This window comes from Sus scrofa, chromosome 8, assembly GCF_000003025.6.
Source record: "Sus scrofa isolate TJ Tabasco breed Duroc chromosome 8, Sscrofa11.1, whole genome shotgun sequence".
Classification (NCBI taxonomy): domain Eukaryota; kingdom Metazoa; phylum Chordata; class Mammalia; order Artiodactyla; family Suidae; genus Sus; species Sus scrofa.
The window spans coordinates 20,247,755-20,262,985 of record NC_010450.4 but is presented as its reverse complement, the minus strand read 5'-3'; the positions used below and the strand labels follow the sequence as shown (position 1 = coordinate 20,262,985).

The 15,231-nt window shown below is 39.3% G+C and overlaps 1 protein-coding gene across 1 annotated transcript in view; it reads right to left on the bottom strand.

Annotated features, from left to right (window-relative positions):
• TBC1D19 (TBC1 domain family member 19) overlaps nt 1-8,203 on the bottom strand; it is a 115,142-nt gene extending 106,939 nt beyond the window's left edge. The window contains 1 exon segment of the mRNA XM_013978566.2: nt 7,947-8,203. Coding sequence (XP_013834020.2) covers nt 7,947-8,045 — 99 coding nt within the window. The 5' untranslated portion in view covers nt 8,046-8,203.

The following is a 15,231-nucleotide window of genomic DNA, read 5'->3' as shown; positions in this document are numbered from 1 at the left end:
AAAGAATATATAACTGAGTCAGTTTGATATACAGCAGAAATGAACACAACATTGTAAATTAACTACTTCAATAAAATTTTTTAAAATTTCGTCAAAGTTATTTTAGGCTGTGAAGTCCAATACATTTAACGTTGTGTGATAAAATTTAAGAATGCCCAGGTGGCAGTGGACTAAATGTAAAAGACTGGCACAGAAGGAGTGACTGGAGGTAGAGGTTTTCAGAATATCTATAACAAAAGTTAGGCCTTCTTTTAAACAAAATGCCTTTAGCTCACTCTAAGAGCTGGTAAAGAATATGACCAAAATATAATCTAGCAAGAAAGTATACAGTACATTCCTAGTCATGGCCCTGCATGCATCCTTCACCAATTTATTTATGTTGATATTTCTGACATCCTCCACTTGGCCATCTCCACCCCACCCCCAACCCTGCCAGAACACCACACACTGACACGTGTGTGCGCGTATCCAGTTTCTCTCTACTTCCACCAGAACAGTCCTAATCCCAAGCAGTGCCACTGGCAATTTTAAATTTCTAAACTTGTTAAGTAAAGGAAACAGGAGAAGCAAAGTGGCTGAAGTCACAGTTGGGTCAAGAAGCTAAGACGTAAACTAAGAATGGTCAAACCGAGACATAGGAAGGTTTACAAAAAGGGGTCCAAAAATCCTTTAATTTTCTCTAAAGATGCTCCATCCTCCCTGCTTCTCATGATTGCCAATCCTGGGCTTCATTCTTCTGTGCCCGAAGAATCACAAAATGTCAGGGTTATAAGGGACATTTGATAACTGACTTTCATTGGCAGGATCTGAGGTTCTAGACTCATGACCACATCCTATCAGTTGTATTATTTCTTCTCTCTCTAAAGCCTATCTTCTTTCAGGTTCCTTCCTTTCACAATTCCATTATTTATAATAACAATCTGAACAACAAGACTTATTAAGCACTTAATGGAATGGAAATAACATTTGAGGTTTTATCTAACATCCACTTTAAATACAAATAATGCATGATACAAAATAACAATGTTGATCTGGAGCTAGACATCACATTTGGAATCAGGCTATCACTCTGATGGCTAGAGGATGAGTAAATTCAATTTTAAGATGTAGGTTGACTTCATAACTCAGGGAAACTCAGAAATCAAACAACATAACCTTTTTCTAGAAACAAAATTCCATGTTACAATACCAAGATCTTAAATAATTAAACTTTAGTGTACAAAAGAATACATTAAGATAAAGTCAATGTTTAATACTAGAAGGGAAGTGCTAATGGCAGGGGAAAACCTCAAAATCATTTATATTTTCTTTGAAAAATTCTGTGTGATTTTATTTTTCTAATTAAGTTGGAATAATACTGCTCTAGCACTTTCTGAATATACTGACAAAATGGAGGAAGTACAGAAAATGCTGGCAGCAGGAAAATGCCCTCATGATTAAAACTTCAAAGGCATGTAACAAAAAAACAGCCAGTTGCTTAAAAGAATGTTATCAAAGCTGATTGTCAAGTTGCCTTTTAAGAGTCAGCTGATTACTATTAAATGTCTTGGCTATTGAATACAAACTAAGGCAAGCTGGAGTTCCCGTCGTGGCTCAGTGGTTAACGAACCTGACTAGGAACCATGAGGTTTCGGGTTCGATCCCTGGCCTCGATCTGTGGGTTAAGGATCTGGCAGTGCTGTGAGCTGTGGTGTGGGTCGCAGACACGGCTCGGACCTGGCGTTGCTGTGGCTGTGGCGTAGGCTGGCGGCTACAGCTCCGATCAGACCCCTGGCCTGGGAACCTCCATATGCCATGGGTGAGGTCCTAAAAAGACAAAAATTAATTAATTTAATTTAAAAAATAAAAATAAAATATTGCCAACAGAATACTGAAGAATAAAGTTGGAGGACTGACAACTTCAACTTATTATAAAGCCACCAAAATCGAGACAATGTGGTAATGCTGAAAACAGACAAATAGATCAATGGAATGGAATAGAGACCCAGAAATACCAACACAAAGACAGTCAGCTGATCTTTGACAAAAGAGCAAAGGCAATTCCATGGAGCAAAGAACAGTGTTTTCAACAAATTGTACTAGGACAACTGGGCAACCCCACGCCCAAAAAAAAAAAAAAAAAAAAAAAAAAAAAAAAAAATCTAGACACAGATGTCATACTCTTCACAAAAAGTAAATCAAAATGGATCATAGACCTAAATATAAAACTCAGAGCTGTAAGACTTCTAAAAGATAACATAGGTGAAAATCTAAGTGACCTTGGGTTTGGTGATTAATTCTTAGACACAACACCAAAAGCATGATCCATAAAAGAAAAAAAAATGGATAAGTTGGACTTAATTAAAATTAAAAACTTCTCTGAGAAAGATACTGTTAAGAGAATGAAAAGATTGGCCACAAATTAGGAGAAGATAATTGCAAAGCACATTTTCTGATAAAAGATTTGTACCCAAAGCATGCAACAGACTCTTAAAACTCAACAATAAGAATGCCCAAAAAAAAAATGAATAAAAGATCCGAATGGACACCTCACCAAAGAAGACATGGCAAATAAACACATGAAAGGATATTCAATATTATATGTTACAAATTAAAGCAAGAGTGAGATATCAGAATACACCTATTAGAATGGCCAAAATCGAAAGCACAGACAACACCAAATGCTGGTGAGAATTGTGAGGCAACGGGAATTTTCATTCAACGATAGTGAGAGTGCAAAATGGTACAGTCACAATGGAAGACAAGTTGTCTGATTTTACCAAAGTCTTACCATTTAATTTGGAAATCATGCTCCTTAATATTTACTCATATTAGTTGAAAATTTATGTCAACAGAAAAATCTACCCAGCAATATTTATAGCAGTTATATTCATAACTGCCAAACTTGGAAACAATCAAATGTTCTTCAATAGATAGGTGAATATATAAGCAAACTAATACTTCTGCACATTATAATATTATTTAGGGGGAAAAAAAACTCTCAAGACATGAAAAGACATACAGGAACATAATGCATATTGCTATGTGAAATAAGGCAGTTTGAAAAAGCTAAATACTATATGATTCCAACTATACGACATTCTTAAAGGCAAAACTATAGAGACAGTAAAAAGCCAAGTGGTTGCCAGGGGTTTGGGAGGATAGGAGGGAGAGATGTGGGTGGGACACAGAGGATTTTTAGGGCAGTGAAACTATTTTCTAAGATGCTGGAGTAGAAGATACATGGTATTTATTACACATTTGTCAAAACCGGTAGACCTGCATAACACAAAGAATAGATCCTGGTGTAAACTGTGAACTTTATCTAACAACAATATAGCAATACTGACTAGTTCACCAATGGCAACAAGTGTACCATATTCTTGCAAGATGTTAATAATAAAGGAAACTGTATGTAAGGAGAGGAGATGTATGGGAACTCTGTCCCTTCTGCTCAACTGTCTGTAAGCCTAAAACCATTCTTAAAAAATAGTCTACTAATTCAAAACAAAACAAAAAACCTTGCCAAAAGAAAATCTGAAATAGAGGCTTCAATGGAGAATTCTTCCAAACATATAAGAAAGAAATCACACAGTTTCATAACATTTTTTGCAGCAAGTAGAAAAAAAGGAGGAAACACTTCCCGACCATTTTATCAGGGCAGCATAACCTTGACATAAGACTTGTCAAAGATATTACAGGAAAGGAAAATTACAGACACATCTTTCTCAAGGACCAAAACCAAGTGGTTGCCAGGGGCTTGGGAGGATGGAAGGGAGAGATGAGTAGGTGGGACTCAGAGATGCAATCCTTCAACACTTATAATTGGAGTTCTAATGCATAGGATATGAAGAGCCAGAACAAGAAACATCATTCCTACCCTAACAACAAGAAAAAGAGGTATAATCTAAAAAATCACAACTTTTGAACTCACCAGGAAACTGAAGTTTTAAGACAATCAATCATGTGGACTAAATTCCAAATAGTAACAGTGCCATCAAAAACAGACAGGACTTGACTCCAGATTATTTCATATTTGACAAAGCAAAGGAGGAAGAGGAGGCTACCACACTAGCAAAAAAGAAGAAATCAGCTAAAATTGTAACTGTTATAGACCAGATGTGGACTAGCATGTCAGTTTAGAAACACTGAGAGATAAAGCACAAGGGAAATTCACATCCTTGCATGCTCTTTTCCATGGTTCTCCATCAGGTGTCCGCACCAAAGCCTGGGGGCAGAAGAGGGAGCCAGAGAGCCCCTTTCTGTGGTAGAGGTGTGCAAGAAAGGACAGCTACCGCTATAAAACAAGCATGCAACCATGCCACCTTGCCCAAACTCTCGTCTCATTTGAGGAAAAGGTCTTACACCTCTAGGGAAGCAATAATTCATTGTTTCTGGGGGTGAGATAGATACAAGCACTGTCTTCCTCATGGAAAGGTAAAAAAACTCTCACAGGTCCAGAATCCTATGCCAGTAAAAAGCAGAGGTAAACCAGCACTAAGGAAAGGAAGGGATCTCTCTTTCACCCATCATATGCTTGCTACAAGGCAGAGTGTGGCTGCAAAAGCAGAAGAGAAAGAAATATTGTCAAAGACTCACCCCAAGGCATTTGGACTGAGACAGGACCAGAACAGAGAATGCCTATACCTACTATGAATTTAGAATTGAGTGACAAACAACAGACTGCTGCTGAGAAAGGGATCACAGCACAGAGAGAGATCTTCCTCTGTGGCACAGGCAAGCAAAGACAAATGAAAGACAAATATCTTTTCGTGTGTTTATTTCCCATGTCTTCTTCAGTGAGGTGTCCATTCGGATCTTTTATTCATTTTTAATGATGTCATGGAAATACTGAGAAAAATCCTCCAGTACCACAGGGCCATTTCTAAGCGCAAAGTTACAGCAGCACTCTGAATTGAAGCCTGTGGTACACTGAAACTAATGACAGTTAATAACAAAACTCAGACTTGACTCCTGACTGTACTGACTGAAGCCTCTATACTCAGTAAGGACATAGAACACTTGAGCAAAAGTGTCAGTCTACTTGATCTGACATGTATGGAATAGCAACAACAGAATGCTCATGCTTTTCAAGTGCAAATAGAGCACTCAACAAAAAATAAATAAGATAAATAACAGGAATAGATTACACATATTTTAAAACTTATTTTTTTTACTAAAAATGTTCCCACAAAGAAAACTCCAGGCCCCAACAACATTACTGGGAATTCTACCAAACATTTAAGGAGGAAATGTTAATTCTACACAAATTCTTCCAGAAAATAGAAGAGAAGGAACTACTTCTCAACTCAATTTGAGAGATCACAATTACCTGATATCAAATCTAGACAAAGATGTTAAAGTAAAACTATAAACTGATAACCTCCATAAAAATACTCACCAAATCTTCAACAAAATATTACAAACAGACTCAAGAAATATGTAAGAAGGATAATGCATTGTAACCAAGTGGAATTTATCTCAGGAATGCAAAATTGGTTCAAAATTCAAAACCAATTAATATTATTCATCATATAACATATTTTTTTAAAAGTCACATGAGCATTTTCTAGACTCAATAAACATATTTAACAAAATTCAACATTGATTCATAATAAAAATCTCAGAAGACCAGGAGCAGAAGAGAGCTTCTTCAACCTAACAAAAAGCATCTATTCCACACTGCACCAGAAGAACTAGCCAGTGTAACAAGGCAAGAAAAGGAACTAAAAGGCACACAGATTGGAAAGGAAGAAGTAAAACCTCTTTATTCACAAATGATACATATACTTGGAAAATCCTTAGCAATTTACAAAAAAAAAGTACTATAACTAACAAGTAAGTATGATAAGTTCCCAGAATACATGGTAAATATACAAATGTCAATTGTATTTCTATACGCTAACAACAAACAATTGGAAAATGAAATGAGAAAAAAAATCAACATTTGTAGTAGTATCAAAAACCATGAAATACTTAGGGGAAAAATCTTAACAAAATATGTGCAGTATTTGTTACTGAACTATAGAACACCGACAAGAGAAAATAAAGATATAAATAAATGAAGAAATAAAACATGTTCATGGACCAGAAAATTCAATATCAAGATAAATTCTCCCCCAATTGATCTACAGATTCAACATAACCCCAACCCAAATTCTGGTTTTTGATTCTAAAATGTATATGGCAAAGCAAAGAACCTAGAGTAGCCAAAACAATTTTGAAAAAAAGAACAAAGTTGAAGGACTAATTACCTTATTTTAAGACTTAACATAAAGTTACCAAAATCAAAATAGTGTAGTATTTGCATAGTAATAGACAAATGGATCAATGGGACAGAATAGTCAGAAATAGTTGTGTGTGTGTGTGTGTGTGTGTGTGTGTGTGTGTGTGCGTGCGCGCAGGCATGCATGCACTAAATCAATTTTCAGCAAAGGTGCCAAGAAAATTAGTGGAGAAAGTATAGATTTGTCAAAAAAATAAGTACTAGAAGCAGGTATAGTATTGGACATCCACATGCCAAAAAAAAAAAAAAAAAGCTTTACATCATATACAAAAATTGACTTTAAAATGGATCACAGATATAAATGTAAAGCTAAAACTATAAAACTTCTAGAACAAAACATGGGAGAAACTTTTTGAGACCTTTGAGGAGACAAAGATTCTTAGGAATAGCACAAAAAGCACAAATCATAAAATGTGTAAAAATTTACAACATCAAAATTTAAAATTTCTTCTCTTTAAAAGACCTAGTTAAGAAAATGAAAAGATAAGCTATGGACTGGGAGAAAATATTCATGAGATACATATCTGATAAGGGACTTGTGTCATATATAAAGAATCCTTACAATTCAACAACATGGGAACAAACACAATTTTTTAATGGGCAAAAGATTTGAACAGACTACTTCACAAAAGGAGATATAAACATATGATAAGATGCTCAATATCTTTTGTCATTAGGCAAATGCAATTAATGCCACAAAGGTTATTAATAAATACAAATTAATTAAAAAACTGACATCAAGCACCAGCAAGGATGAGGAGCAACTGAAACTCTCATAATTGCTGGTGGAAATTTAAAATGATACAGCCACTTTGGAAAAGTTCAGCAGATTCTTATATATAACACACATCTCAGCAATTTCACTCCTAGGTATTTCACCAAGAGAAAAGAAAACAAATAATAATAACAACTAAACCAGAAAGCATATATCAGGTTTACTCGTAATCTCTATAAACAGAAACAATGCATAACTTTAACCAAAAATGCCCAGCAACCAATGAATAGATAAACAAATCAAAGTATATCCAAGCAGTGAACTATTACTCAACAATAAAAAGGAACATAACTACTGAAGTACGAACTATATGAATGCATCTCAAAAGCATTATGTAAAATGACAGAAACCAGGCATAAGAATTTATATACTATATGATTCCACTGATGACATTCACAAAAAGGGCAAAGATCTCTTGATCGATCTCTGCGTCCAAAGAACCTAGCACGAAAAAACAAAAAACAATAAATGCTGGGTGGATAGTTAGAGGGGAACCTTTGCAGGGGGGATAGAGTGCAAGAAGGTTATAGAGGCAGAGGCCAAAAGGCATTTGGGGCCCAAACCCTCCTACAGGATGGAAAAGGGGAAGGAAGATATAGTCCAACCTAATTCTACTGACTCCAGCAGCTTAAAAAATTAGACCCTGAAAGGACTGCAATATGAATGAGGAGCATCAGCATTTCTCTGCTCTGAAGAAAGGCGTGATGTGCCCCACCCTTTTTAAAAAATATATTACCCTACACCCAAAGCTGAGCAAGTGGAGCTTACACCTGGAAGGGAGGTCTTCCGTGCCCAGAACAGAGCTGGAGAGACCCACCTCGGGCTTAGGGCAGAGGGGTGCAAAAGGAGCTAAGGCGTCGCCGCGGCCCCGCGGGTCGCCATCCCTTCCCACTCAGCCTCACTTACCCAGGCCTGCCGTTCCAACTGAGCATACAAATTGGAGTCCTTGAGCTTTTGGACTATCTGGGCAATAATGAGAGACAGATCCGACTCCTCCTGCAGCATCTCCCCTGTCCTAGCCCGCCAGGCAGCGGGGGCAGGCCGCCGGCGCGGAGAGAACAGGCTCCGAACGGGGTCCCGCTCGGGGCCAGTGACACTTCTCGGGGACCTTATTTCGCTGGGACTCCTCCAGCGGGCGTTACCAGGCAACTACCGGGCTGGGCGTCCGTTCCTCTCTGGTCCCCTCCGCAATTTGCGGTCCCAGCACCTGCGTTCCGCTGGCAGAAAAAGACCTGCGGGGTTGGGGGAGGGGAGTAGCTTTTCATTCCATTGTTCCTGCAAGAGGAGCCCTTTCCACACAGGGCTTCTGAGGCACTAGGGGAGATCAGAAAGTTGTCAGTTTTTGTGTTTTATTATAAAGGATCAATCCTCTTCTGCCTCCCAAGCTCTTCAGAATCAGGGGCATGCACACGATGACACAGCAAATGACTTCCAAGAATTAGGAGGTTCTGACAATAGCTTTGTGAACTTGGGGCAGGTACTTACATTCCAGAACTCAGTTTCCACCTCAGTAAAATGATACCCGGTTAACAAGATGCTGGGATGATTTGCTGGGGTAACAATAGCGAAGGTGCCCAGCACTGTACCTAGCACTCCATTGGATTTCTCCTTCTGTTCCTATGCTCTGGGCCTTAAGCCAGGAATAAATAAAGTAACATCTTCTCATCTAATACCTATAACATAACCAAGAAGGATTTATAAATAGGTTTTCTGTGAAGCATTGGCAATTCAAGAAGAGTTAAGTCATTGTCCCAGTCTTCAAGTTCTGCACCATCTAGAGTCCTCTTCTTCCAGGCGTTCATTCATTCAATCAAAACTCAACTCGAAATTCATTCAGCTTTCAACTTATTCAGCATTTACATCAAGAACCTATGTGGGCACAATGGTAACTAAAACATGGTTCTAGACATCAAGGTAACGTAGCAAAAAAAATTTAGGAGAACTAGAAGTAGCCGATTTAATTAATTGAATGATGTTCCAAAGGGTCGCAAGTAAACGGCCTGTGGAATAATCCATGCATTAGAATATCCTCACCAAAATAGTCAAGAATTAATTTCAGATGTGTACATGCATATGTTTTAAGCAGAACAAATGTAAGATTCCAAGAAAATAGACCAAGATTGCTGCAAAAACTACCCTGGTCTAACTATGTTAAACATTTTTTTTAACTCAGTGAACTTTATTACATTTATAGTTGTACTATGATTATCACAGTTTTATAGCATTTCCATTCCAAACCCCCAGCCCATCCTTCCCACCCCCCAACTGGTCTGCTTTGGAAACCGAAGGTTTTCAAAGTCTGTGAGTCAGTATCTGTTCTGCGAAGAAATTCATTGTATCCTTTTTTGAGATTCCACATATAAGTGATAGCATATGACATTGGTGTCTCACTCTCTGATTATCTTCACTTAGCATGATAATTTCTAGGTCCATCCATGTTGCTGCAAGCACCATTGTTTCTTTCCTTTTTTTTTTTTTTTTTTTTTTTGTCTTTTTGTCTTTTTGTTGTTGTTGTTGTTGTTGTTGTTGCTATTTCTTGGGCCGCTCCCGCGGCATATGGAGGTTCCCAGGCTAGGGGTTGAATCAGAGCTATAGCCACCGGCCTATGCCACAGCCACAGCAACGCGGGATCCGAGCCGCGTCTGCAACCTACACCACAGCTCACAGCAATGCCGGATCGTTAACCCACTGAGCAAGGGCAGGGACCGAACCCGCAACCTCATGGTTCCTAGTCGGATTCGTTAACCAGTGCGCCACGACGGGAACTCCTGTTTCTTTCCTTTTTATGACTGAGTAATATTCCATTGTGCATACATACCACATCTTCTTTATTCACTCCTCTGTCAGTGGTGACAATGTTAAACTTTAATGTGATTAAGAGTCACAAAAGATCTTCTGATTCAATAGGCCTCAGATGGGACCTGCTAATATGCATTTCTGGCAAGCTCCCAAGAGATGATGCCCTTGGTCACCCAAGGACTACATTCTAAATAGCAAAGGACTAGAATAGGTAAACACAGAGATTCAAAGGGCCTGGACCTCTGGCAGCTATGCACAGTACCCTGGCCTTCACATCACCACCGTTCAGAATATTGTGATGGTAAATACAGATTCCAATTTGGTGAGTTTTTTTTTTTAATTAGAAATCTTTGGAAAGAGTTGGACAGGAAAAGAAACAAAGTACTTAAGGCAATTATGACACACTCTAAAAAACATGAAGTTTGGCTACAAAACATTCTCCAGCAGCTCAGAATTTCTCACACTTGTAGATGAGTACATTTCCTCAACTCTATAGTCTCTCTATCCCAATACCCTGTCCATTCAGGAATCTCCAGCACAAAGGTCACTTTGAACAAAAGAAGATGACTCTGGAGACAGATCTTTTGAGTTTGGAAGGGGTGAAGTGATGAATAACTGAAGAGATAAGGGTGCTTAGGTCAAGAAGGGTCATAAAGCATGGAAGGGAAAGAAATGAAACTGCGGAGCAGAAGTGAACCCACGCTGACAGATGAATAGCCAAAAGGGGCCTAAATCATCGGAGTAGTTAAAACTCTATAAGCAGAGACAGAAGCAAATAGATGTAGAAGGAAGTATCCTCAAAATTGTCTCAAATTCAGAGCAGAGGTCCTCTGGGCCAGTATGCGTATGGCTCCATGCCCAATCTTGACTTTCTCTGACCTTCTCTTCTTTGATTTATTTTATATACAGTGTAGCATCACTGTGGGTGAGAGGATGTATTCGAAAGTCACTGACCAGTGGCCTTACAGGGGCAAAGATGTGGACCACATCAAAAACAGTCTAACACAAAAGTAAGACATGGGAATGCCTGTTGTGGCTCACTGGTAACAAATCCTACTAGTATCCATGAGGAAGCAGGTTCGATCCCTGGCCTCCCTCAGTGGGTTAAGGATCCGGCATTGCAGTGAGCTGCGGTGTAGGTCGCAGAAACAACACGGATCCCAGGTTGCTGTGGCTATGACATAGGCCAGCAGCTGCAGCTCAGATTCAATCCCTAGCCTGGGAATTTCCATATGCTGCAGGTGCGGCCATAAAAAGTAAAATAAGTAAACAAACAAACAAACAAGACATGCTTTAGGGTATACCAGAACATGTCCTTATTTGATTCAAGTAAGTGTGGCTCACCTGTACAATCTACAACAAAAAGGATTTTTTAGATATTGTCTTGGAAGGAGACACTGCTTTTAGCATGTTGTGGCTGCAGAATAGCTTGAATTGTATGTTGTCAGGAATTGAGTTAAATAAAATCATTATGTGCGCAGTGTGAAACACAGACATCACAGACCTTGCTGTGTTTGGGAATAAATGAACTCAGAGGGATGTCAACTGTCACTGATAGTTAGTCCCACCTGCCAGCCCAAGACCTTAGGATCCTCTTCATGTTCACTTCCTATTGCTTCCAAGGGTCATTAGGAAATGAAACAGGCATGCTTAGGAAGAATTCTGCTTCTGATCTGCAATGCCTGCTTGGGTGGTGTGTGATGCCCCAAAGCCACTGTCCAGGGTGCTGCTTCCTGGCACTCCAGCAGTTGCAAAACACCAGAGGTGCTTAAATCCCAAGGTCCACCAAAGCCCCCATGAAAAAAGCCCATTTGACCTGCTCTACAGCATGAAGACCTCTACCCAATATTCTGTGATAATACACATGAGAGAAAAAAGAATCTGAAAGAGAATGGATGTGTGTACATGCGTAACTGAAAGACCTTTGTTGTACAGCAGAAATTATCACAACCTTGTAAGTCAATTATACTTCAATAAAACTGTTTTAAAAAGCCAATTTGATTCTGTTTTCCACCTCTCTTTACAAGGTGGCCATACCCTGTTTCTGAGTATTAGAATGTGCCGTCCTCCACTCCCCATCCTTCATGCCTCTGCTCCCAGGTAATTGTGTGTGAATGGGGAGGATTTGGCTCCTGGCTCTGTGAGCAATCTCTGAGACTGTGTTGACTTCTTGTAAATTATAAAACTCTCAGGAGAAAAAATTGAAGGGACAGTGGTTTAAATTATAGGCTAATTAGCACCTATGGCATGTAGAAGGTTAGGGGTTGGATAAATCGAAGCTGCAGCTGCCGGCCTATGCCAGAGCCATAACAACGCCAGATCTGAGCCATGTCTGTGACCTACACCACAGCTCACGGCAACACCAGATCCTTAAACCACTGAGCGAGGCCAGGGATCGAACCCTCATCCTCATGGATACTAGTCAGATTCTTTACCACTGAACCACAATGGGAACTTCAAGAATTACTTTTTATATTTCTTCAGAATACATTGTCAGAATTAGAACAGACTTGGGGAGTCAAAAATTTCATTTCCATTGACACAAGTGAGGGGTCACTCTTTCCAGGACTAAAATTAAGAGAATTGCTTCAGTTCACACAAGAAGATGGAGGCAGAGCTCCAAATTTACACCCAAGTTTTCTGACAATTTATCCTACTTGTCCCCATAATTCTAGAATTTTTATTTTGTTGTGTATGATTTGTTGTTATGATCTTTTTTTCATTCCCTTCCTTCCCTTCTTCCTTCCTCCTTCCTGCTTTTCTTCAGGGCTGCAGAGACTCAACATGGAGGGAAAAAAAGTAGTATTATTTCGTTTAACCCTTATAACACCTCATAAGGTACAGGTTATTTTCCCTAAGTTTTACAGAAACTAAAACTTAAAACTTACATAACTTGTCCACAGTCACAGTACAGTTTATAATAACAGAGCTAGACCATGAACCCAGCTTGTTCAGCCTTACTTTCCCTGTCTGGGACAAATGAGAGTTAATCTTTGCCTCAAAAATATTCAAGCCCCACTTTTGTCTTATAAGCCCAACCAGTGGTAGGAACGAAAACTCCTTCATATCAAAAAATACTAAAAATTTTTTTCAAAAATATAAAAAAAGTTTTCAGAAATCCTCCTGTTCAATAAACATAAAATTTAAATGTAAGATCTTCCATTGACTAAAGAGGTTACAAAATATGTGAAGGGAGAATATTTCCTTTTATTCATTGCGCATCTCTATGAGAAGTTCCTCTGGACATCTAATAATATTCTTCTACATTATTAATTTCTAGGCAATAGAAAAATAATAAGATTTTTATTAAATCTTAGAGATGCAATCTTGAGAATGTAAAGAACATGATTAGTAAGGTAAAAAGCGTGTGGGACTCTGCAGCTAAACACTATATTGAGCTATTCTTCTTGGAAATGTGTAAATGTTTTATCTAATAAACAGATGGACCTAAGGGTCAGTTTTGTTATTCTTCACTTTGGAGATAATAATAATATTCAGGGAATTATTGGCTTTGTAGCTGAGAGCAATTATTCCTTCAAGCTATTCTTTGATTTAAATAGCTTTTATTAGACTTTGAACTATGTTGTCATTTATCCAAAAGACTATTGTTTGGTTGGAAAGACTTTTTTGTTAGCCCAGTGTTTTTCTTTAGTAACCAAAGGACTTGGTCTGAAAGACTAGGATATTTTTAAATTTAAAAAAATTACTTGGGAGTTCCCACCATGGCTCAGTGGTGAACAAATCCGAATAGGAACCATGAGGTGCGGGTTCGATCCCTGGCCTCGCTCAGTGGGTTAACGATCTGGCATTGCCATGAGCTGTGGTGTAGGTCAAAGACACGGCTCGGATCCTGCATTGCTGTGGCTGTGGCATAGGTCTACAGCTATAGCTCCGATTCGACCCCTAGCCTGGGAACCTCCATATGCTGCGGGAACGGTCCTAGAAAAGGCAAAAAAGACCAAAAATAAATAAATAAATAAAAATAAATAAATAAATAAATAAATAATTACTTGGAGGAATCTGATTTAAATTTAAATGAGAGTCATCTTTAGGCTCTGCCGAGAGAGATCATCCAAGCAGAAGATTACAGCAGTCCTGAGCTTGGGGCTGGTGGTCTAAGTATCTTGGTGCTTGGGGTGAGATACTAAGATCCACCACTTATTTGCTGTGCAATTTGGGGCACTTTTTCTCAGGCTCTTTATGCCTCCATTTTTACATCTGTAAAATGGGGATAATAGTACTTCCAAATTTATTAAGCTATCATGGGAATTCTGCTAGTCACTGAGCGCTAAGTGCTTAGAAGTATGCCCTGGTCCTTGGGAAGCCTCAGAGAATCTTTAAACCAGAGCTTCCCAAACTTTGGTGAGTATTAGAATCTCCTAAGGAATACAGAGATGAGGGCCCCGCTCTACCTCAGTGAGCTTGGGCCTTTGTGTTCTTTATTAGGGTTTCAAGTGGTGATGATACATAGGCAAGTGTGAAGACCCCTGGTTTAGGAGTTTCTGCTGTCACGCAGCATGTTAAGAGTCTGACTGAGTGGCTCAGGTTGCTCAGGAGGTGCAGTCAGACTCAATCCCTGGCCCAGAAATTTCCATATTCTGTGGATGCAACCATAAAATTAAAAAAAAAAAAAGAACCATTGGTTTAGGCAACAATAAACATTGGTTCATTTTCTACTTATGCCAGGCATTTTGCTCATAGCCAAAGACACAGAGAAGAATGTATCCGTCCAGGTTCAGCAGCAAAACAGAAAGGAAGAAAGAAAGAAACCCCTCCAGCTTTCTTAAGCAGAAAGAGATTTTATATAGACCATTACATACCTATGGAATAGGAAAGCCTTGAGGAGCAAGTTCTAGACCAGGGCTCCATAAAGCACTCTCAGATCATTGTCAAGGGAAACTACCAAGGCGGCTGCAGCCTCTGCCACAATCAGGGCAGAGAGAATCACATCACCTTCAGGAACAGGTATATTTGAGGATACACTGCTTTAGCGGCCATCTAGCTGCTACCTCGACCACCCCAACAGCTGCCTCTCCACGCCTTCAAAGCTCGGATCTGGTTATGAGAGCAGCATCTCCACGACTGCGCTTGTCCCAGCAACACACACAGCAGCCTGGGGACAGCCCCCGCCTCACCTCTACCTTCCAAATCTCCCAGAAGGGCATCTAGGTGGGGAACCTAATTTACATTTGAGGCTGAAAGAGAACCTTCCTAGGGAGGCTGGGAGAGATGCTGAGTGCCAGCCTACCACTGTCACCATAAATGCAGTTATGTGTCAGCCAAGGCCGCCACAGTAAAATACCACAGACTGGATGGTTTTACCGACAGAAATCTATTTCTCACAGTTGTGGAGGCAGGAAGTTCAAGATCAAGGTGCTGGCAGATGTGGTTT